General features: G+C 41.9%; 1 protein-coding gene across 1 annotated transcript; it reads right to left on the reverse strand.

The window, feature by feature from the left end:
- Nucleotides 1–254: 254 nt before the first annotated feature.
- On the reverse strand, nt 255–22,095 carry RHCG (Rh family C glycoprotein; the record flags this gene model as incomplete). The annotated part of the gene is made up of 11 exons (XM_081337781.1): nt 255–667; nt 1,374–1,468; nt 2,668–2,741; nt 3,957–4,081; nt 5,895–6,031; nt 6,181–6,318; nt 7,660–7,826; nt 8,638–8,785; nt 12,157–12,307; nt 13,252–13,438; nt 21,891–22,095. 10 exons carry the CDS (start codon nt 22,093–22,095, stop codon nt 1,397–1,399), a joined length of 1,404 nt encoding a protein of 467 aa, XP_081193907.1. The 3' UTR covers nt 255–667; nt 1,374–1,396.
- Nucleotide 22,096: the final 1 nt, after the last annotated feature.

Raw genomic sequence — 22,096 nt, forward strand, 5'->3', positions numbered from 1 at the left:
AAGGTCTTCTCCCTTGATTGGTAGGTTTGCTAGGCTGACTGATGAAGATGTTGGCTAAAGCATCCAGGTCAGGTTGAACCCTAAAAAAACTCTAAAAAAAATTGGGGAGGTGCCTGCACAGAAACCATATTCATTCTTCTATATGGCTTGTCCTTTTGTCTTTCATAATGCTTTCCATAAATTTACCTAGAATGGGAGCTGTAATTTTCAGCTTCTTTTAAATGAAGCTTCCTTTGCCTTCCTTCCTTATCATTATTATTATTTTTTTAGAAAACTAATGTCCAAGCCTTTAAAAAAAAAGACAGCCAATTTTAGGGAAAGTTATATGTATTTGCTAAAACTTCAGCGATTTCATTTTAAGAACGCTACGGGGAATGCCTAGCTCATTTTTTATTTATCAATAAGCTCTAAACTTTTATTGCTTAATTATTTATACGGCATTTTTTTCCCAAAACTTCTTTTGGTGTTTTTTTTTTTAGCAATATGCTTCTCAGTATGGGGATCCTCCCTTCTCAACTTCCTTATTATTAGCTTGCATAATTTTTTCCAGAGTTCATGGTTTTTTTAAAAAAAAAATCTTCATTTGAGTGATAATATTTTTGACTTCTTCCGTTTCTTTGATTCTGCTGTAAAAAAAAAGGAATTCCAAATACAGAGGATGGTCACCCTACAAGAAAGGGAGAGAAATCCCATTACTAACTTTTTTGCTTGGAAAGATTTCTTATTGGCTTATACTACCCTTCCTCTGACATGTATTTTGTATTCTATAACCCAGTGTTTCTTAACCTTTAAGATGTGTGGACTTCAACTCCCAGAATCCCACAGCCAGCAATTCTCATGGTCAAAGTGTCTTGTTCTTGCCTTACTTTAGCAGCAAGGTCAACAAAGAGATCATGCAAGGATCTTTCTTGCTGCAAATTTTCTGATTCCGTATGCTTCTACCAAATGCTGAGAAGAGGCTTTATAAGCAGAGGTCTCCTATGGGGATTTTCCAGATTGGGAAGTGGGAGGAGCCAGACGGTCACAGAAGGATGGAAAACATTTGAATCCCTCTGAGCATAAGGCAGAAAAATGGAAGCCTTTTCCACAAGGGTGGGGAGGGGGCCATAAAATTGCAATACCGCATGCTGGATGTTGGCATTATGAAAAGCAGTCAGCCACTGAAGAATACCAGGAAGGATGCTGGAAGCCTGCCTTATGCATAAAGAGCTCCCTTCCATTGAAAGCATATAAAACTCAGACTTTAGGCCCAGTTTTTGACAAGTGGCGCAAGATATTTGTGCATTGGTTTCATTTGGACTTTAATGCCCTTGGAGAACCTGTGATGTTAAAAAAAGAAATGAGCCGGCATATAAAAGTGTCAGCTGTCTTACCCGTCATCTGCTGATGTCACAGGTTATGGGTTAATCACAGGCTTAGCATTGGAGTCATGCATGCAGTAAAGGCTGCTCTCTTCGTCGCCAGGGACCTTCAGAAGGATGACAGAATGCGGGTTAAGTCAGAATCGCCACTTTTTTTAAAAAAAATCCCTCTTCTTGCATCAATTGCTTTTATGCATCTGAAGGCACAGCACTGTCAAGATATGGGACCTACAGTGTCTATGGTACACAGCTAGGTGGCTGAGAGGGTGGGAGTTAGAATCCAACACACCTGGAGGGCATTATGTTGGGCAAAGCTGGTAAGCCACCAGCTTGATATATGGCAGGCAACAGTGTCACCTAGTGGCAGAATATCCTCATGCTGTATATCAGATTAGATAATAGATAGATAGATAGATAGATAGATAGATAGATAGATAGATAGATAGATAGATAGATAGATAGATAGATAGATAATTTCTCTTTCTGTCTCTGCCCCCATATATCTATCTGACGTACAGTATGTAATATATACTGTATTGTTTTACATACAGAATAACAAAATTCAAGGTCTTTGAAACACTTGGATATGAGTTCTACTCCAAAAAAATAATAAAATGCACAATTAGAGGGCCAGGTTTGGCCATATTAATCTCAATACAGTGGCCACCAATAAACAAGAGAGAGAAATGAAATCCCAACAAGATGGCACTAATGCATGAGAGGGAGTGTTCTCACGGTATGTTCCTGTGGGGTGGTGAGGATAAACCGGATTTTCAAGTTACCATACCAAAAATAGTCCTCAACCTGAATTAAGGGTCACAAATGCTTTCAAGTTTGTTTACCTATTAGAAATTTGGGCTGGATTTTACCTTTCTTCCTGTTCTGAAAGATAGCCAGTGGGATGCAAAGATGAAGCCGTTGGATTGGGGATAGGGAAACCCAGGTTCCAATCCACCCATGGATGCAACCCGGGGATCTGGGGCCGGTTGTGATCTCTCAACCCAACCTACCTCACAGGGTTGGTGCTGTGGAAACTAGGAGGAAGGTGTCTGTGTATGCCACACTGAGGTATGTGTTTGGGGTATAACAATCCTGAGAATGTCATGTTCACCTTCTCCATCAGAGAAGACCCACGTTAAAAAACCTGAAAGCAGTTTCCACCTCATGCTTACTGAAATACATATTCCTTTGCTTTCAGCCAGACCTACTTCCAGGATCATGGAATAAATCGTTGGTGCAGACTCAACAGAGGAAGTTTCTCTCACAATCTGGATTAATTTAGCCAATCCTGGGGTAATCCACTTACTTCCCAGTAGACATTATCTTCAAAGCAGTTTTCATCTGTAGGGTCACCAAAGAAGGGCAGTTTCAAAATGCCACCTTTGGGAAAGAAAAGGGGAATGCTAAATTCACTTACGGTGCATTTTAATTTTAAAATGTTCTTCTCTGTTTTAACTGAGAAAGCACTCTGTACTAGGGCACAAATCACAAAAGGGGGAAAAAATTACGTTGGGGTAAAACATCCACCAAGAAACATACAGCAATTCGTGAGAACTGGGGAAAAAAATATGCCTCTTAAGTTTGACATCCGAAATTTGAAAGAGCTGCACAACTGAGAACGTGAAAAAAAAATCCTTCCTATAATCCCAAGAAAAATGCAGGAATTTTTCCATGCCAGTCAACAAAAATTGAGCTCAGATGGAATATGATTTTACTTTTCTGTTGTTGTTGTTTTTAATTAAAGCTTAACAAGCCAGAAGAAGACAGCAGGGAAACGTCAGGGATGAGAGGAGAGGTCCATAGCCACCGGGTTGGGTCATAGAAAATTAGAGGTGAACAGGCAGAGATTTCACCTCTTGCTGGCACACTGTTAAGAAAAAAACAGCTGTTCTGCATCTGCATAAGGATTTTTCACTTAGAGCAGGCATGTCAAACTCGCGACGTCACGTGACTTTTTCCCATTGCCGAAAATGGGATGGGCGCGGTTTCTCCGTGACACTCCGGCCCACGGGCCGGCAGTTTGACACCCCTGACTTAGAACATAGAATAATAGGCTTGAAAGGGACCTTGAACATATCCTAGCCCAACCCCTACTCAAGCAGGACAGCCTACCATGCTGGATAAATGACTGTCTAATCTTTTCTTGAAGATTTCCAGTGATTGAATACCCACAATTTCTGGAAGCTAGCCGTTCCACTGATTAATTGTTCTCACTGTCAGGGAAATTCTCCTTAGTTCTAGGTTGCTTCTCTCCTTGGTTAGTTTTCAACTAACTTACATCTTGGCTTTGCCTCAAATTACATGAGCCAGAGAAAGACTCTCGTCGATTTTTACCTTCAAGCAGCGGAGAAAAATACAAAAGGGATGACATCAGAATACAGAGTAAGAGTTGGAAGGGACCTTGGAGGTCTTCTTGTCCAATCCCCTGCTTGAGCAGGAGATTCTATACCATTCCAGACAAATGGTTGTCCACTCTCTTCTGGAAAAATCTCCAGCGTTGGAACACCACAACTTCTAGAAGCAAGCCCGCCCACTGGTTGTTCTCACTGTCGGGAAATTTCTCCTTTCATCTCTCTTTAATGATCTTCCACTTACCGACAATAGCTCCTCCCACCAAAGCCATCGCTAGGGATACTGCAATGCCAGCCGCTTGGAATCCCCCTTGAATGCTAGGCGTTCTATCCTGGTATTCTCCGGTGAAGTCGAACATGTTGATGAGCCTGTGAGAATGAAGTGAAGTGGAAAAGGGAAGAATGTGAGGATTTCCTTCCATATCAAGGACAGTTGTAGTCCTAAGTTCTTTTTTGGTTCATCACCATTTGTCTTGCTTTCCCTCAATAGCAATAGCACTTAGACTTATATACCGCTTCACAGTGCTTTACAGCCCTCTCCAAGTGGTTTAAAGAGTCAGCATCTTGTCCCCAACAGTCTGGGTCCTCATTTTATCAACCTCAGAAGGATGGAAGGCTGAGTTAACCTTGAGGAAGTCCAGATCAAACTCCTGGCTGTGGGCAGAGCTAGCAATAGCAAAAGCACTTAGACTTATATACCATTTCATAGTGCTTTACAGCCCACTCTGAGCGGTTTACAGAGTCAGCATCTTGCCCCCAAACAATCTGGGTCCTCGTTTTACCGACCTCGGAAGGATGGAAGGCTGAGTCAACCTTGAACCTGGTGAGACTGGAACTGCGAAACTGCTGTCAGCTGGCAGTCAGCAGAAGTAGCCTGCAGTACTGCATTCTAACCACTGCGCCACCAGGGCTCAAAATGAGAGTTGCTGGGAAGGTCAAAAATGGTGACTCCATAATCTTGGGACATCGTAACTCTTGTAAATACAGGCAGGTTGTCAAACGTCCAATTTTTTTCCAATTTTTTATTTTATTTTATTCAGAAAGTTAAAATAGAAATGCCAAAGGAACAAAATAGGGGAGGGGAGAGAAATCTTACAAAACAAAATAAAGCTAGACAAAACATTTTTAAAATGTGCATTAGAAAAGAAAAAAGAACCAAACACACACACACACACACTCACATGTGTATATACATATATACATATTGTCCAACCCTAGTTGCATACTGATACGTATATTGCAGCAATAATAATTCCCCCCCCCTTGCAAAACAGGCCCACAGTTTATAAAACTGTTTGCAACTAATCTGACATGTCATCTATCTAGTGCAGGGGTCTTCAAACTTGGCCCTTTTATGCCTGACTGAGGAATTCTGGGAGTTGAAGTCCACAAGTCATAAAAGGGCCAAGTTTGAAGACCCCTGATCTACTGTATATAAACAAAGGTAGCCAACAGGTAAACCAAAGCAAAGTTCCAAATGCCCAAATTTTGATCACGGAACCAAAAGGACACCGCGATCCTTGCAAATGTCAGGATGGGCCTTAAGTCACTTTTTTTTTTTAGTACCATCCTAATTCGAATGTTCGCTAAACAAATGATCATAAATCCAGCCCTGCCTGTAATTTCAAAGTTCAAGGATTTGCAGAGTTCTCATAGGTAAAGATAAAGGTTCCCCCGCACATGCGTGCTAGTCGTTTCCGACTCTAGGGGCCGGTGCTCATCTCCGTTTCAAAGCCGAAGAGCCAGCGCTTGTCCGAGGACGTCTCCGTGGTCATGTGGCCAGCATGACTAGATGCCAAAGGCGCACGGAACGCTGTTACCTTCCCACCGTAGTGGTCCCTCTTTTTCTACTTGCATTTTTACGTGCTTTCGAACTGCTAGGTTGGCAGAAGCTGGGATGAGTAACAGGCGCTCACTCTGTTACGCGGCACTCGGGATTCGACCCGCCAAACTGCCGACCATCTGATCAACAAGCTCAGTGTCCTAACCCACTGAGCCACCGCATCCCTTTCTCATAAATGAGTGCAAATGCATCTGCAGAGCAAAGCTCCTGGGGGCTTGGTCAACATGTCAGCCAGACAGCCCATGATTCTGTCTTCCGCAGTTCTTTCTTCCTCTCCAAAGAAAGGGGAACCAAATCAAAAAGTGTGACACCCTACACAGACCTCCCAAAGCACCTCACCCTTTCTTTCCGTAGACTCCTTCTGTGGCCGCAGCAGCAGTGACGGCCCCCACAATGCCTCCAATTAAACCTGGCATTCCATGAAGGTTGTGGACGCCGCAGGTGTCTTGGATATGGAGCTTAGCATCCAGGAAAGGCTAAAAGAGAGGAAAGCAGGAGAAAACATGAGCATTACAAAGTGGAAACAGTTACAACACATTGCAAGGTAAAGAAGTCACATTTCCACTTTTTTGGTCACGCCATCAAGGCTGGGGAAAGCTTTTATTGCATTCAGAAAGGCTCTTACTGTGATGTAGACGTATCCAATGGTCGTCACGATGCCACAGATGAAGCCCACAATGAGGGCACCGTACGGGGTCAGCATCATTTCAGCAGAAGTTCCTACAGCCACACCACCGGCCAGGGTGGCATTTTGAATATGGACCTGTGAAGACACAGCTCTTTTAATTCCTGCTTTTCAACTTTACTTGTTCATTTTTGCTCAAGGGTTACGTTCGCATCTAAGAGACACTCTTCGATGCAGTGCAGCAGGCTTTTAAACTGTAATCTTACTATGATTAGCACAATGGGTTTTCTGATCTACTGTGCAAGAGGAAGGAGGAAGGGGGAAAGAGAAGGAAGGAGGAAGGAGGAGGGAGGGAGGGGGGGAGAAAGAAAGAGAGAGAGGGGGGGAAGGAAGGAAGGAAGGAAGGAAGGAAGGAAGGAAGGAAGGAAGGAAGGAAGGAAGGAAGGAAGGAAGAAAGAAAGAAAGAGAAAGAAAGAGAAAGAAAGAAAGAAAGAAAGAAAGAAAGAAAGAAAGAAAGAAAGAAAGAAAGAAAGAAAGAAAGAAAGAAAGGGAAGGAAGGAGGGAAGGAAGGAAGGAGGGAAGAAAGAAAGAAAGAAAGAAAGAAAGAAAGAAAGAAAGAAAGAAAGAAAGAAAGAAAGAAAGAAAGAAAGAAAGAAAGAAAGAAAGAAAGAAAGAAAGAAAGAAAGAAAAGATACATACACCAAAACTCTACATGTATTTTGAGAAATATGATGAATGGAGAAGGAGGGAAGGAAGGAAGGAGGGAGGGAGGGAGGGAAGGAAGGAAGGAAGGAGGGAGGGAAGGGAGGGAGGGAGGGAGGGAGGGAGGGAAGAAAGAAAGAAAGAAAGAAAGAAAGAAAGAAAGAAAGAAAGAAAGAAAGAAAGAAAGAAAGAAAGAAAAGATACACACACTCTTGAGGTGGGGGTTCCATGAAACTTTGTACAAGGTAAAAATGTTACATAGAGAGATTATTATTATTATTTGTATAAATATAAAAAATGCCTATATCTAATCATTTACATATTGAAAATATTTAGAATTATATTTTGGCTAAGGTTGAAGGAGAATAGAAATGGGAGAAGGGAAGATCAAAGAAATATTAATTAATATATTAATTGTGGAATTATCAAATTTAATCATTATTAATTGTTAATTATTATTGTCCTTTTTTTCTTGTTAAAATATAAACCAAGACAACACGCTGTACACCAGGCACCGGAGATTGTTAGAGTTAAAAACCAATAAAATATTTACAAAAAGAAAAAAATTAAAAAAGAAACTTTGTACAAGGTAAAAGAAAGCCCTGACACCATTTTTAATGATTGATTCATTGATTGGCAGGCAAGCAGCTAAGCAAATATACACACAAGCAGCCTCCCCCCCGCCCCCCCTGCTGCACACACATTTGTAGTAAGGGATTCCATGAAACTTCGTCCAAGACAAGCAAAAACCATAACATCTTGCCTGACTTTACTCACCATGTTCAACTTTCCCCTCTTTTGCAAGAGACTGGAGAAGGCCACCGAAGTCAGGACACATGCAGCAAGTGAACAGTACGTGTTGATGGCCGCCCGGTGCTGTGCATCCCCGTGATTGGAAATGGCGGAGTTAAAGCTGGGCCAGTACATCCACAGAAATAAGGTGCCTGCAATGGTAGTTAAAAACTGGCTTTTTATAAGGACAGACCAGGTATTGCAGACAGCTCCCTCTCTTGGATAAAGTATGAGTGGTGTACCTAAGCCCCTGACAAGCTCTCTAGCCCAGGGGTCTCCAACCTTGGCGACTTTACCACTTGTGGAGTTCAACTCCCAGAATTCCTCAGCCAGTATGGCTGGCTGAGGAATTCTGGGAGTTGAAGTCCACAAGTGGTAAAGTCGCCAAGGTTGGAGACCCCTGCTCTAGCCCAACTAGAGACAGGGCAGGAAAAATAACTTACTAATCGGTCAGTAATACTGATCTGTATCATAGCATATTTACAGAAATAGTTATGGGTATATCTGTATGCATTAAAAAAACACACATCCAAAATAGGACCTCGAGCTTGTTATAGCGAAACCAGGAAACCAAGCTCCCCACCGTAATTTTAATGAGATGTTTGCGCATCATTAAATGGCTAGTTTAGAGAGAACTCATCAAGAAGCTTCTACATTCCTTTCAGTTTGATCACAAGGATCAAAAGATGTTTCCAGATTTCCAAAACAATGTCTTCTCCTGCTTTCCGAGAAGTGATGAACATATAGCTTTGTGCTTTGTGGATTAAAGGCTCAAAGTCCACAATACCGTCACAATGTTTTCTGCTTTAAATGCCTCCCTTGGGCTACCTTGAACAGAAATAAAAGTAGAAGGAAGGACCGGTCTTTTCACCAATAGCCTGGGCCTCGTTTCACTAATCCTGACCACTTTCTCAGAAAGTGAAGGCTCTCCTGCCTAAACAGGGAGAAGGCACCACAACTCACCAATCATGGCAAAAAGGTCTGAATGGTAAACAGATTCCTGCTTGTCTTTGGTCTGCTCCAGGTTGGGCCGGTACAAAACAGAGGTCACAGTTAGGCCAAAGTAAGCACCAAATGTATGAATAGTCATGGATCCACCAGCATCTTTCACCTGCAGCGGTAGATAAGAGTTTGAAGACTACTCAGAAGTAGTTGGTTTACTCTACAGAGAATCAGTATATCACAAATCAAACTTGAACTCAGTTGCTTAACAGTCTAAACAGAACATTTGTTCCTTTGGGCATCTGAAAATTCCACTTCTGGATGTCCCAAAGGTGTTTTTCAAAAGGCAACTGGACTTTGAGGTGTTGTTGTTTTTCTTTGAAAACATTTCGCTTCTCCTTCAAGAAGCTCCTTCAGTGAAATGCAGAATTTGAAGAAGCTTCTTGGATGAGAAGTGAAATGTTTTCAAGGAAAACAAACAAGAAAGCACCTTAGGGAAAACCATGACCTCGATGGTTAAGAATCTCCATAGACATGGACTTCTGGATCTTCAGCCAGACAATATCTCTAACTTAGGCATTTCTTTACCTGTGCTGCACTACAACTCCCATCACTGCTACCCATATCGAGAATGCAAGAAACTGGAGTCTTGACAAAGAAGTAGCAGACTTTTCCATTGCGCTCAGTTACACAACCCAGAGAGCCAGCAGGCAAGGACTATCTTATCTGGAAGATAGCCTGGGAGTCCTTCTGGCTGAACAGTGAGATAAAAAAATATATATTTTCCAACAAACACACAAAAAATGAAACATTGGGGGGGAAAAAGCACATGCAATTGCTACTTCCAAGAATGGAGTTGTATTTACTTTGCCCTTCAGAGGATACAACTCTTATCTCTGGTTTTAGGTTGAGTGGGAAAATAGTTTTGGATGTCATATTTATTCAATCTTGTTGTCCCTTCAGTCTTACCGAGAGAAGAGAATGAACTGTATAAATTTAGCAAACAAGATGCTCCTTGGCTTGCAAAAAAGAACATGTTGAGCTGAAGTCAAGGAGGTTTCCCTGCATTCCTCAAGGCTGGTAATATTATTTTAAGTCTGCTTTTCCTTTCAGACCCTCAAGCCACAATCTCATTCAATCCCCTTATCTGATGGTTAATCTGTTCCTCTCAGGGGCTTTTATGTACATTCAGTCAAAGTGTGCCCTACTTGTGCAACCACATTCCAAGCCCGCAAGTTTTGAGTCCTGCAACTTACGGGTCCTGGGTAAGAAACCAGTAATGGGCCCTGCTCCCTCCCTTATACATATTGGGTATTTGCGGGGGGGGGGGAGGGAATGTAATATAATGGTCTCCCATTAAGTGCTACCTTGACCAGCAACAAGTTGTTATTCCCCTCTGCTCTGGGCATTAAGCAAGAGAACTTATTATCTAGTGATAATAAAATACAAGACTATTACAATCAAAACAAATCCAAGTGAAAGAACACAACAGCTCCATCTGTTCCCTCAAAAATAGAATGTACACAACACACACAAAAAAGGTCTGTCAGAATGAAATGTGAAATGTAGCAAACAAAAACAACAGCTCTTGATGTTTTAGAAGCCTGAAAGAGCAGTCTTCATCCAAGACAACTGATCAGGTAACATGGTGGAAACCAGGCAAGCTTCTCTTAGCAGAGGAGCTATTGCCAAGAAAGTCCTGTCTCTTTTTTGCCACCCTTCTTAAAACTGCAGAAAATCTGAAGTCTTAGCAAATACCTTTCTGGTGCATATATAGTTGTGAGTTTTTCATTGGGTACCTGGGAAGTTCTGCAGGGGTTCTGAGCAAGAGATTAATGAATGAATGAATTAAATGAATCAATCTCCACAATCTGGAGACCTCTAAATACATTTGGGCTGCAAAATTCCAACCTGCTATCTTAAATATGCTGGTAGGCGATTCTGGAAATTGTTAACCAGTGCATCTAGAGAGCACCTACTTGGGGAAAGATGTGTTGTAAAAAAAACAGTGGCTGGTAAGCCACGTTGACACTTAGACCCCATTTCTGCAGCCATCAAGGATCACGAGCAGACAGGCTAATGTTGGAGGTTATTAGGAAGCAAAAGAGCAATCGGTCTTGCAGGAATTGAAGGCACCCATTTTGCCCCTTAGAAATTACAAATTTCTTTCCCCCCCATTAGACCACGTATCCTCTACTTTTGGAACCTACTTCATGTGTATTTCTCAATTGTAAGAACAGACCGCAAAGGGCACAAAACCTCTATCAAAGTTTTGCCCCCTTACAAAAAGCACGTAGTGAGTTCATTACAAAAGATTTCAAACGACTGCATGCATCAAATGCAAGACATGCCAATATTGGAGTTCACATTTTTGAGCTTCTTCCTCCTGGCTGTCTGTTATAATAAGCTAGAAGATGATCTCTCTGAGGCAGGAGGGTTGGCTTCACCCATCTCTTGTTCTGGTATCAGGAAGTTTGCTTAAAGAAATGTCTCTCACGCCCAGTCACGCAAAGCTTAGAGTAGACCTTGAGCTGAAGGAAGTTTGTGTCAGTTCCCAAAACCAAGAACAATAGATGGAGTTACTTCCGAGTAGTTTCCCTTATTGTTCTTCGCCTGTAGACCTGTAAGCGAGAGTCTCTGGGGAGGAGCTGTTTTAAATCTCTTCCTTCTGAACAAAATTTCCAAACTTCACTGCCTCTTTGCTCTCTAGATTGCAGTCCCCCCCTCCTGGGAATCCAGTTTACATTCCACCACAGTAAGAAAATACTCTGCCTGTATTGTAACGCATATAGGAAACCATTATCTTCTTTGTCTTGCAACTGCACAGAGTTATTCAGGATGGTAAGTAATAATAATAATAATAATAATAATAATAATAATAATAATAATAATAATAATAATAATAATAATAATAATAATTATTATTATTATTATTATTATTATTATTATTATTATTATTATTATTATTATTATTATTATTATTATTATTATTATTATTATTTAATTTTTATACCGCCCTTATCCCGAAGGACTCAGGGCGGTGTACAGGGCAATACAATAAAATACAATATATAAAAATTAAAAGAAATATTAAATACAATAGCCCAATTCAATAGATTAATACAAAACGTTAAAATACCCCTAAACCCATCAGACCAGGCCGGCTTGTTCAAATAAATATGTTTTTAGGTCACGTCGGAAGGAGCGAAGGTCGGGAGCCGTCCGGAGCTCCACCGGTAAACGGTTCCAAAGGTCTGGCGCGCCCACAGAGAACGCCCTCCCCCTGGGGGCCGCCAGTCGACACTCTTTGACCGACGGCATCCTAAGGAGGCCCTCTCTGTGGGAGCGCACTGGACGAAGGGAAGTTGATGCCGGCAGCAGATGCTCCCGTAAGTAACCCGGACCCATGCCATGTAGGGCTTTATAGGTCGTAACCAGCACCTTGAATCTTACCCAAATACACAAAAGCCAACTTTGTCACATCGATATTAAGACAGGGAAGCATCTCTGAATGTTTGGAACCAAAGTGAAGAACCTTACATGGAGCAGATCAAGCAGGATATATTCATTGACGGAGAAGAGGGTCACTTGAAACAGTGTCATAATGAGCAGCTGGACGGGACTGACTTTGCCCAAAATGGCACCGAAGGCGATACAAGCAGAACCCACGCAGAAATCAGCATTAATCAGGCTGAGAGGAGAAGGAAGAGATAGGGGGATCAGAGCAGGCTACTGAAGCAACACAACAATGAGCATCTTGGAATTGTAGCTGATCGCACGAACCAGCAGTGAGACAGGACTACAAAAATGACACACAAAGTTTGATTATGTGCCCTTGGAGTCATGGTTGAGCCTTGGGGATGACATAGGTAGATTTTGTCCACTGTGATCTGTCCCTAACCTAGACATTTAGATCATCCAATTAGGTTGCATCAAGAGATGGTGAATTTCTAAATCATGGAAAGTCCCAAATCTATTCTTTTCTTTGCTAAAAGCTATTCAGGCAAATTGGGAAAGGGTCAAATCAGAACAATGAGGATTGAAGAAATTGATTTGTTTAGCTTTGGGATGACTGACAAGGAATCTAATAGTACTCTTCCAATTTGTCAAAGAGGGCCACCCAGAAACTTTGATCTGATAGACGTTTTCCATCATCCAAAGTGCAAAATTTACAATAATGGTCTTAGCTTGTGGTAGGGTAGGGCAGCATGAGCTTCAGGCCCCAATACCTATATTCTGAGCTGAGCTCAAACTACATCAACAGCACTAGCACTTAGCACTAGCACTTAGACTTATATACCACTCCACAGTGCTTTACAGCCCTCTCTAAGTGGTTTACAGAGTCAGCATATTGCCCCCAACAATCTGGGTCCTCAGTTTACCAACCTCAGAAGAAGGGAAGGCTGAGTAAACCTTGTGCTGGTCAGGATCGAACTGCAGGCAGCTGGCAGTTGGCACTCAGCAGAAGTAACCTGAAGTACTGCATTCTAACCACTGTGCCACCACGGCCCCACTAATGCACATCTTTGCATTCCTAAGCCACAAATTTAATCTACCTTTGTTATAGTTTCATGCTCGTCATGTATCCTACTACCCAGAAACTCTTTCTTTGCATGTCCAAGCATGCCATCTTACCTTTCCACTCCAATGAGTATCTTCCCATGCTGAAAGGTATGGAGCCAGCCCTGCATCAAGAGAGCCCACTGGATCCCAAAGGCAGCGAGGAGAAAGTTGAAGCCAACACCTCCAAAGCCATAGCGTTGAAGAAAGGTCATGAGGAAGCCAAAGCCCACAAAAATCATCACATGGACATCTTGGAACGCTGCAATAAAGAAAGAGGCTTCATTACATGGACTTTCACTCTCATTCCACGCTTATCTGCATGCCTAGCGACCACCTGACTCAATGCTGACCACCAGTTTATACATGACTGTCCCTCACTTATGATCTACAAGAGTATGTCTCAACCTTGGCAACTTTAAGATGTGTGGACTTCAACTCCCAGAATTCTCCAGCCAGTGTGTTGATGGGGAATTGTGGGAATTGAAGTTCACACAACTTAAAAGTTGTCAAGTTTGAGAAACTCTGATCCAGAATGTGCAGTTTTTGCCCTTGCATACCATAAGCACCTTCCCTGGGATCTTTCATAGCACTGTCTACAATACAGTTGTTCTGCAATGGAGGCTTCAAGCATATTCTGGGAGATAAAGCAGTATGAACAAAGTTCCTTAAAAGCTGAAAGATTCTGAACAACACTACTTGAGTGCAAAGGTAAAGTGTTTTCTCTTATTAATACAATTAATTTTGAATTAATAGGAAAATACTTCTACAGAAGACTGTCTCCCAGCATTCCATGCTGGTTGATACAATGACTAGAATATAGTGCACAACTAACTTTTGACAAGCCAGGATTCCTCAAAGGGTAACACTAGTTGCACGTAGATCTGAGTCCAGTTGCTGGTCAGTCATGACTTTTATTGGCTGATCTTTGAACTGTCTTCCATTTCCCTTTCTTTCATTCAACATACCACACAGGATTGCTATGAAGTGCATGCATTATCAGTTCCAAATAAGTTGGAACTTCAAACTTAGAAGCTATGTTCACACAATAGGTTTAACCAGGACAAGTGTACTTCTCTAGCAGAGTCATTCACGCAACATAATAAAAGCTTAGCTTAATGTTAAACTTACTTATTAGTTGTACAGCTTAGCGGGTTGTGTGAATTCAGCCCCTTTGATTAGTTTATGGCTTAATGCATTGAGGCATCCCACAAAAAGAGTGAATTTGGTAACCAGGAGTACATTGATTGCGTGAACACAATCAATATTTCCAATATCTCAGGGGCTGCCACAAAGAAGAGGGAGTCAAGCTATTATCCAAAGCACCTGAAAGCAGGACAAGAAGCAACAGATGGAAACTAATCAAGGAGAGAAACAACCTAGAACTAAGGAAAAACTTCCTGACAGTTAGAACAATTAACCAGTGGAACTACTTGCCACCAGAAGTGGTGAATGCTCCAACACTGGAAGTTTTTAAGAAGAGACTGACCAGCCATTTGACTGAAATGGTATAGGGTTTCCTGCCTGAGCAGGGGGTTGGACTAGATGACCTCCAAGGTCCCTTCCAACATTATTATTATTATTATTATTATTATTATTATTATTATTATTATTATTATTATTATTATTATTATTATTATTATTATTATTATTATTATTATTATTATTATTATTATTATTATTATTATTATTATCCTAACCTCTAATGGAAAAAAATGCGGTTGCCATCATTTTGGGGGTCAAAAACTTCAAAATCCAATAGTCATCTGCTGGAATTTTCTCTATCTGTATGATAAATAGCAACTTTCATCCTATACCCCAGGCAGTGGGGTGCGGAGATATTTTGTCTCCAGAACAAAAAACTTCACGGATCTTTAACCATCTTTGCTGCTCATTGTATCCTCAAGATAGAAATCTGCCCCAGTGCTGTAAAATGAAACTTGGCAATTACTGTATTGGTGGTCCAGGAGATGCCGAAGGCAAGGCAGCAAATTGAAAATGGGTGTTGTGTTTCTTCCTGGGTTAGGAATCTACCTCTTCCGCTACCTATTCATGCAACCTGCAAAATACATGCATCGCTCCATTCCACGCTGTTAGATTTGAGAAATATTTTCACTGCAAGAGGTAAAAACTCACCCTTCGCAACAGGTTTCATGAAAACAACAGGATAAAATTAGTTTTGTTTCTACAGTTTGTTCTGTTCTGGCTTTATTTATTTATTTAAACTGTTAAATTAAATTTCACAGATCTTTTTTTTTTCACAATCCAAAAAAGAACATTTTGGGAGAAATTCACAGATGAGCAACATATTTCTGCAGCTTACTGGTACTTTAGTTATGAAATCGCTGAAGAATGAGTGTGAATATTTATATACTTCATTGTACAATCATCCCTCCAGCACTCTGCAACTTTCCTGGCTCCACTTCCTTCTTTGCAATCTTATCAGGAAGGAGATTTTTCTTTCCTGTTGTATTTCTTCAGATGGTGAAGTTTGGACAGCCAGGAAGGTTGCAGAAGCAAGATGTGTCACAAAAAAATTGGAGGAGCAGCTGTAGCATGTTGTGCCAAGTCAGGAAGTTTGTATCAGCAAGGGAAATTTGAATGAAAATTACAAGCATCCTGAGAATCAGATAGAAAAACAGAGGAACTTGAGAGAGGTGGATGGAAGGAGTAAAAGAGCAACCTTACCAAGGTTCAGGGGTGGGAGGGACCAAATTGGGAATGCCTTGGATCATGGTGGGTCCTCACTAAACAACCCGTGGGATTCAGTTAATGACTGCATCTGAGACTGCCAGGATTGTCATTGTTAGGTGATGTGGTCACTTGAGGTCAAGCTTTAAAACCGCATCGCTTAGTGACAGAAATTCCAATGCCATTACTGTCCTTAACCCTGCACCATCTTCTCTCTGGAGGCCTGCAACTTCCACAGCACCCCACTTCATGAAAGAGGAAAGTCTAGTGAATGGAACGACGAGGGGGTGACATGATAGCAGTGTTCCGGTATCTCAGGGGCTGCCCCAAAGAAGAGGGAGTCAAGCTCTTCTCCAAAGCACCTTCTGAAGGCAGGACAAGAAGCAATGGATGGAAACTAACCAAGGAGAGAAGCAACCTAGAACTAAGGAGAAACTTCCTGACAGTGAGAGCAATTAATCAGTGGAACAACCTGCCTCCAGAAGCTGTGAATGCTCCAACACTGGAAGTTTTTAAGAGACTGGACAGCCAGTTGTCTGAATTGGTATAGGGTTTCCTGTCTGAGCAAGGGGTTGGACTAGATGACCTCCAAGGCACCTTCCAACTTTATGATGATGATGATGATGATGATGATGATGATGATGATGATGACGATGATGATGATGATGATAGGAAATTCTTCCCATGAAACTTTTTTAAGACCAGGAAGGAGAGGTGACCAGAAGTGTGTCCAGAACCATAGAAAACTCCTCAGGTGTCAGTCACCCTTTCAAGACTGACAAGCAAAATTAACCCCATTACTTTACTCACCTTTCAACAATAAAGTGAGGTTTTGTGACGCTATTCACTCAAATGCACAGTGATGCCAGAAATCCCTCTATAGTCACTCAGAGATCAACACAAAGCCATACCTGTGTCACATGTATTCAACGTAAAAAAAAGTCAAATTGTTGGCTATCAAAAATGCTTTGGAGACCAAGTGCAAATTTCTCTTTGACTAGTGGATGCAAAACTAGCTCCTGCCAACCAAACAACAAACTCTTAAAATATTCTCGAGAACTCAAGACAAGAAGCAATGAATGGAAACTAATCAGGGAGATTAATTCTTTCTGTTGGGTATAATTACAGAAGCTACTGTTGTGGACACTAAGTTGATGTTGACTTTAATTACGGCAGCAAGACTCTTAATAGGTCAGTATTGGAAGAAGGAGGAACTGCCGACTATAGAAGAATGGACTTTAAAGGTTTCTGACCTGGCAGAAATGGCAAAGATATCGGCTTATTTGAAAGATCACTCGCAAGAACGTTACATTATGGAGTGGAGAAAATGGATTGAGTATATCCAGAACAAATACGGGACTAAAAAGTTTCATGTAGCATTTGAATAAGTCTTCCTTTCTTTTCTTTTCTTTTTTTTATATATATATTTAATAGTAATAGTGTTTGTAGTTACCCTATATGAGCTAGAGAGTGATAGATTTTAGAGTTTGTGGTTGTTAGCATTTGGATGTTTATGATTGTTTTTTTTTGTTTTTATACCCTGTACTTAGCTCTGGGAAGTCGGGGGGGGGGGGGGGAAGGGGGGAGGGGTATGGAGGGATGGGTATGGGAGGGGGAGGGGGGATTGTTAAAGATAAAATGTATGTTAAAACTTTTCAATTAAAAAAAAAGAAACTAATCAGGGAGAGAATCAACCTAGAACTAAGGAGAAATGTCCTGACAGTTAGAACAATTATTCAGTAGAATGACTTGCCTCCAGAAGTGGTGAAAGCTCTATCGCTGGAGGTTTTTAAGAAGAGACTGGACAGCCATTTGTCTGAAATGGTCTCTTGCTTGAGCAGGATTTTGGACTAGAAGAACTCCAAAGTTCTTTCCATCTCTGGTACTCTGTTGACATTTCTCCTTCCTACTGCCACCAGGTTCTGGATTATCACCACCACCACATTTTAAATATTTTTCAGAGTAGAATATATGTGAACTTTCATTGATCTCTCCTCCTCATTTGGGGGTATCAAAAGATTTGTTTGGATTAAAGATAGAGCAACTGTTGGATTAAGGGCAGAACAATCCTGGGTGAATAATTAGGTATTTAACCAACCTACCTTCCTTCCTTCCTTCCTTCCTTCCTTCCTTCCTTCCTTCCTTCCTTCCTTCCTCCTACCTACAGTGGGTACAAGAGGAAGAATGATCTATTTGAGTAGATCCTTCCTTCCTTCCTTCCTTCCTTCCTTCCTTCCTTCCTTCCTTCCTTCCTTCCTTCCTTCCTTCTTACCTGACAGAGCATTCTATTGAACTCAAAATCTTGCACAGAGCTCTGTGTCCTCTGATTTGGCACAGTAAATACATCATCCTAAGCCAGAAGCTGATATTTATATGTGGACTCATGAAGAAAGAAGAGGATTTAGACTGCAATGCCATTGCTGCTCTCTGAAAGAAGTTTAATGATTAAACCCTTGCTTGGCTTAATCCAGGATGATGATGACTGTGGACCTGGGCAGTTTAAAACTCTCCAGGGACTGATGGAACTAGCCGATTCTGATCAAAACCCCGTGCTTAATGGAGTGAGGTGTTCTGTTTATGAAATCTAAGTGGGAAACAGGCAATTTCCTCTAAGGGCTTTAAGACTGCAACTTGGTCAATAACGAAGAATCAGACTTCATGAAGATTGTGAAATGGGAAACAGCTCCTGAGATAGTATTTTGTGGGTAAAGCATTTTATGTCAATACTCACCCCTGCAAAGGAAAAGGCCTGTTTACCAAAGGTCCCATAATTCCCAGCAAGCATGAGAATTGCTATTCTTTGGTAGACCTACAGGATGTCTGAAGTTCATTACCAGGCAGGCTAATTATTCCATAAATCAATTTTAAGCAATACCAGTAACCAAAGGAGTAACAGAATAACAGAGTTGGAAGGGATGTTGGAGATCTTCTCGTCCAAGCCCCCCTGCTCAAGCAGGAGACTTTATATCACTTAAGACCAGGGGTGTCCAACTGCCGGCCCGCAGGCCGGACGCGTCGCGATGAAACCGCACCCACCCCATTGCTGGCAATGAGGAAAAAGCTCCAATACGTCGCATGACGTCACATGACATCGCAAATTTGACATGTCTGCTTAAGACAAATGGTTGTCCAATCTCTTCTTAAAAACCTCCAGGGATGGAGCACCCCCAACTTCTGAAGCTAAGACATTCTACTGATAAATTGTTTCTCACTATCAGTCTACCCAGTGGTGGGATTCAAATAGGTAAACAACCGGTTCTCTGTGTGGATGCCACTTCCGGAAGCCCGTTCTGGGCCAGGGCAACAAAAAATTAGCTACCGGTTCTGTCATAGTGGTGCGAACCGGCTGAATCCCACCACTGAGTCTACTGCTTTGAGTTATGATATATGCCTTCTTCTTCCTAGGGCTGAGAGAGAAGGACTGGCTCAAGGTCACCTATCAGGCTTCGTGCCTAATGGCAGGACTAGAACTCACAGCCTCCCCGTTTCCAGATTGGTGCCTTAACCATTGCAGCATGCTGGCCCTCTTTACCTAATTTGGGACCTCCAGTTTCCTCACCACCATCACTTGCAAAGTGCAATCCTTGACTACCTCCTAAGTTCCATATTCTCCTAAAAAAAAATATCCAGTGATCTGGTAGGAAAATGCCATTTGCCTTGTGGTGCCAAACCCCCTACCTAAAACGTCACCCTCCTCATTTGACTTAATGTCCAGAAGCATTCTCTGCTCAGAGCACAAATTTTCTAAACCCTTTTAGCTTGTGAAACCCAAGTGACCCTTCCCTAGTTAAGTGCCAGTGGCAATGTCGTTTCACAAAAAGGTTGTTGCACAACAATCAGATTTTGCTCAGCCAACCCAAGATGCATGCATCCATCTGCAAGACTGCAAGCCCTGCTTAGAGTTTTGAGTAGCTATAATGAGAATTGGGACATACGGGACAAAGGCAAGAATCCGATATAAAGGGAATTCATTTCTCCAGATTCAGGGTCTTTTCCCGCATTTCGCACATGCCCAGGACCGCTTATGTTATTTCAAATTGTTTAAGCTTTGTCACCCATTATTTGCAGGGAAATCAGAGATCTGACAGTGGCTCAAAAGAGAGGTAATAGAAGCAAGATAGGGACCCCAAAAGTGCTTCCCTAAGAGGCAACTGGACTTTGTTGTTTCTCCCCCCCCTTGGAAACATTTTGGTTCTCATCCAAGAAGCTTCTTCAGAACTGGATGAGAAGTAAAATGTTTTCAAGAAAAAAAGAAAGAAAGTCCAGTTGCCATTTGGAAAAGCACTTTTGGGACAACCATGTCCTGGATGACGGAGACTCTCCATAGATATGGTAAAGGTAAAGGTAAAGGTCCCCCCGCACATGCGTGCTAGTCGTTTCTGACTCTAGGGGCCGGTGCTCATCTCCGTTTCAAAGCCAAAGAGCCAGCGCTTGTCCGAGGACGTCTCCGTGGTCATGTGGCCGGCATGACTAGACGCCAAAGGCGCACGGAACGCTGTTACCTTCCCACCGGAGTGGTCCCTATTTTTCTACTTGCATTTTTACGTGCTTTCGAACTGCTAGTTGGGCAGAAGCTGGGACGAGTGACAGGCACTCACTCTGCTACGCGACACTTGGGATTCGACCCGCCAAACTGCCGACCTTCTGATCGACAAGCTCAGCGTCCTAACCCACTGAGCCACCGCGTCCCTTCATAGATATGATAGGGAGTGAAAATGGAGATAACCAATGCCAGTATAGCTTTGTGTTGGAGAGGGAAAAGCAGAGATCATTCCAGTTTAACGGCAGGGAGAGGAACAAAGGACCACCTTAAAAAAAAATCAAACTGCAAGGCTAGAATGTGAGATAGTTGGACAAGATTCATGAAAGCGATTGCCTGGAATTCTAATCAAGGCAACAGTTTCTCTGCACTCCATAAATGTTCAATGTTACTTATTATCTCTTTAAAAATATGCTTTTTGTTCAGCCTTCCTTTCCCTATTTCAGTGTTTCTCGATCTCAGCAACTTAAAACATGTGGACTTCAACTCCAGAATTCCCCAGCTAGTATAAAATTGCTGAGATTGGGAAACACTGTCCAGTTTCCAAACTGATCCACAGTGGAAATGGGATCACCCACTGAAAAAGCAGAGGGGGTTTTTTTACAATAAAAATCAGTTAAATCATCAATCACCTCTTAAGAGTCCTATTCCGTGTGAAAAGTCCTTTGGGAAAGGCTGCATTTAGTTGTGGTTTGAACGTCTCAATTTTTCAATTATTGCCTGCGGACTAACCCTACCTAAGCACAGATAACAAGGAATTTTTCAGATCAGGACTTTTAGGGAGGGCATTCAGAACCTCACTCAGTAAATGAGGGAAGGTAAAAAAAAAACTCCAAGCAAAGGCTTGTCTCATACAGATAGTGAAGAAATACCTACTGCATGCATACATAAAACAGGAGGGAGTTGTGTTAGACATCTGAAGTAAGTGAAACAATCCACATTTTCATTTCTAGTAGAAATATAGCACTTCTAAGGATGATAGATTTCCTCCCAAACTCTTAGAGGCATCTCCAAAACCTTCAAAATTGTCACTTTTAACATGGCAGGAGAGAGAAAGTTATTTCATTTAAAGATGGATGGAAACAAATGTTTTACTAGGTATATATGATCCAGCTTCAATGCACAAGCAAGCAAAGTGAAATCAAATTAAAGCCTTTGCTGTGGTTGCAGCCACTACATTTTGGAATATGGTCCAGGATGCCATCAAAGGCAGTCTAGGAAAAGTTGTGCAGCCCAATCGAACAAAGAAAGTCCCTGTAAAGTCATGAAATCCAGAGCTAATTTGATAAAACCAGCAAGCACAGACACAGACTGATTATGCTCCTACATATTATGACATTGATCTGGAGATCTTTGCAGCGCTATGATTCCATCTGCAAGATAGGATCTTCTGCCATTCCGAATTCTGCAGTGACAGCACTACCCAAAAGGTGCGGCAAAATAAACACAAGGCTGGATCGCTGCCTAGCATCACTATACTCACAGGGGTATCTGAAGTAGAATTCATTCTCAATATCAGAGACGTTCCTTTGCTGTTTTTCCTTCTCCCAATCAGCCACGTTAGCCTCCGGGTTGAAGCGCACGAAAATCCCAAAAAGGATGATCATGGCCACCTCCCAGAGGAGGCAAACCAAAGGTAAGCGCCAGCGCATGTCGGTATTCTTCGCCATCAGGCTTGGGCGCACCATG

This window comes from Vipera berus, assembly GCF_964194415.1.
Source record: "Vipera berus genome assembly, chromosome: 12".
Lineage (NCBI taxonomy): Eukaryota > Metazoa > Chordata > Lepidosauria > Squamata > Viperidae > Vipera > Vipera berus.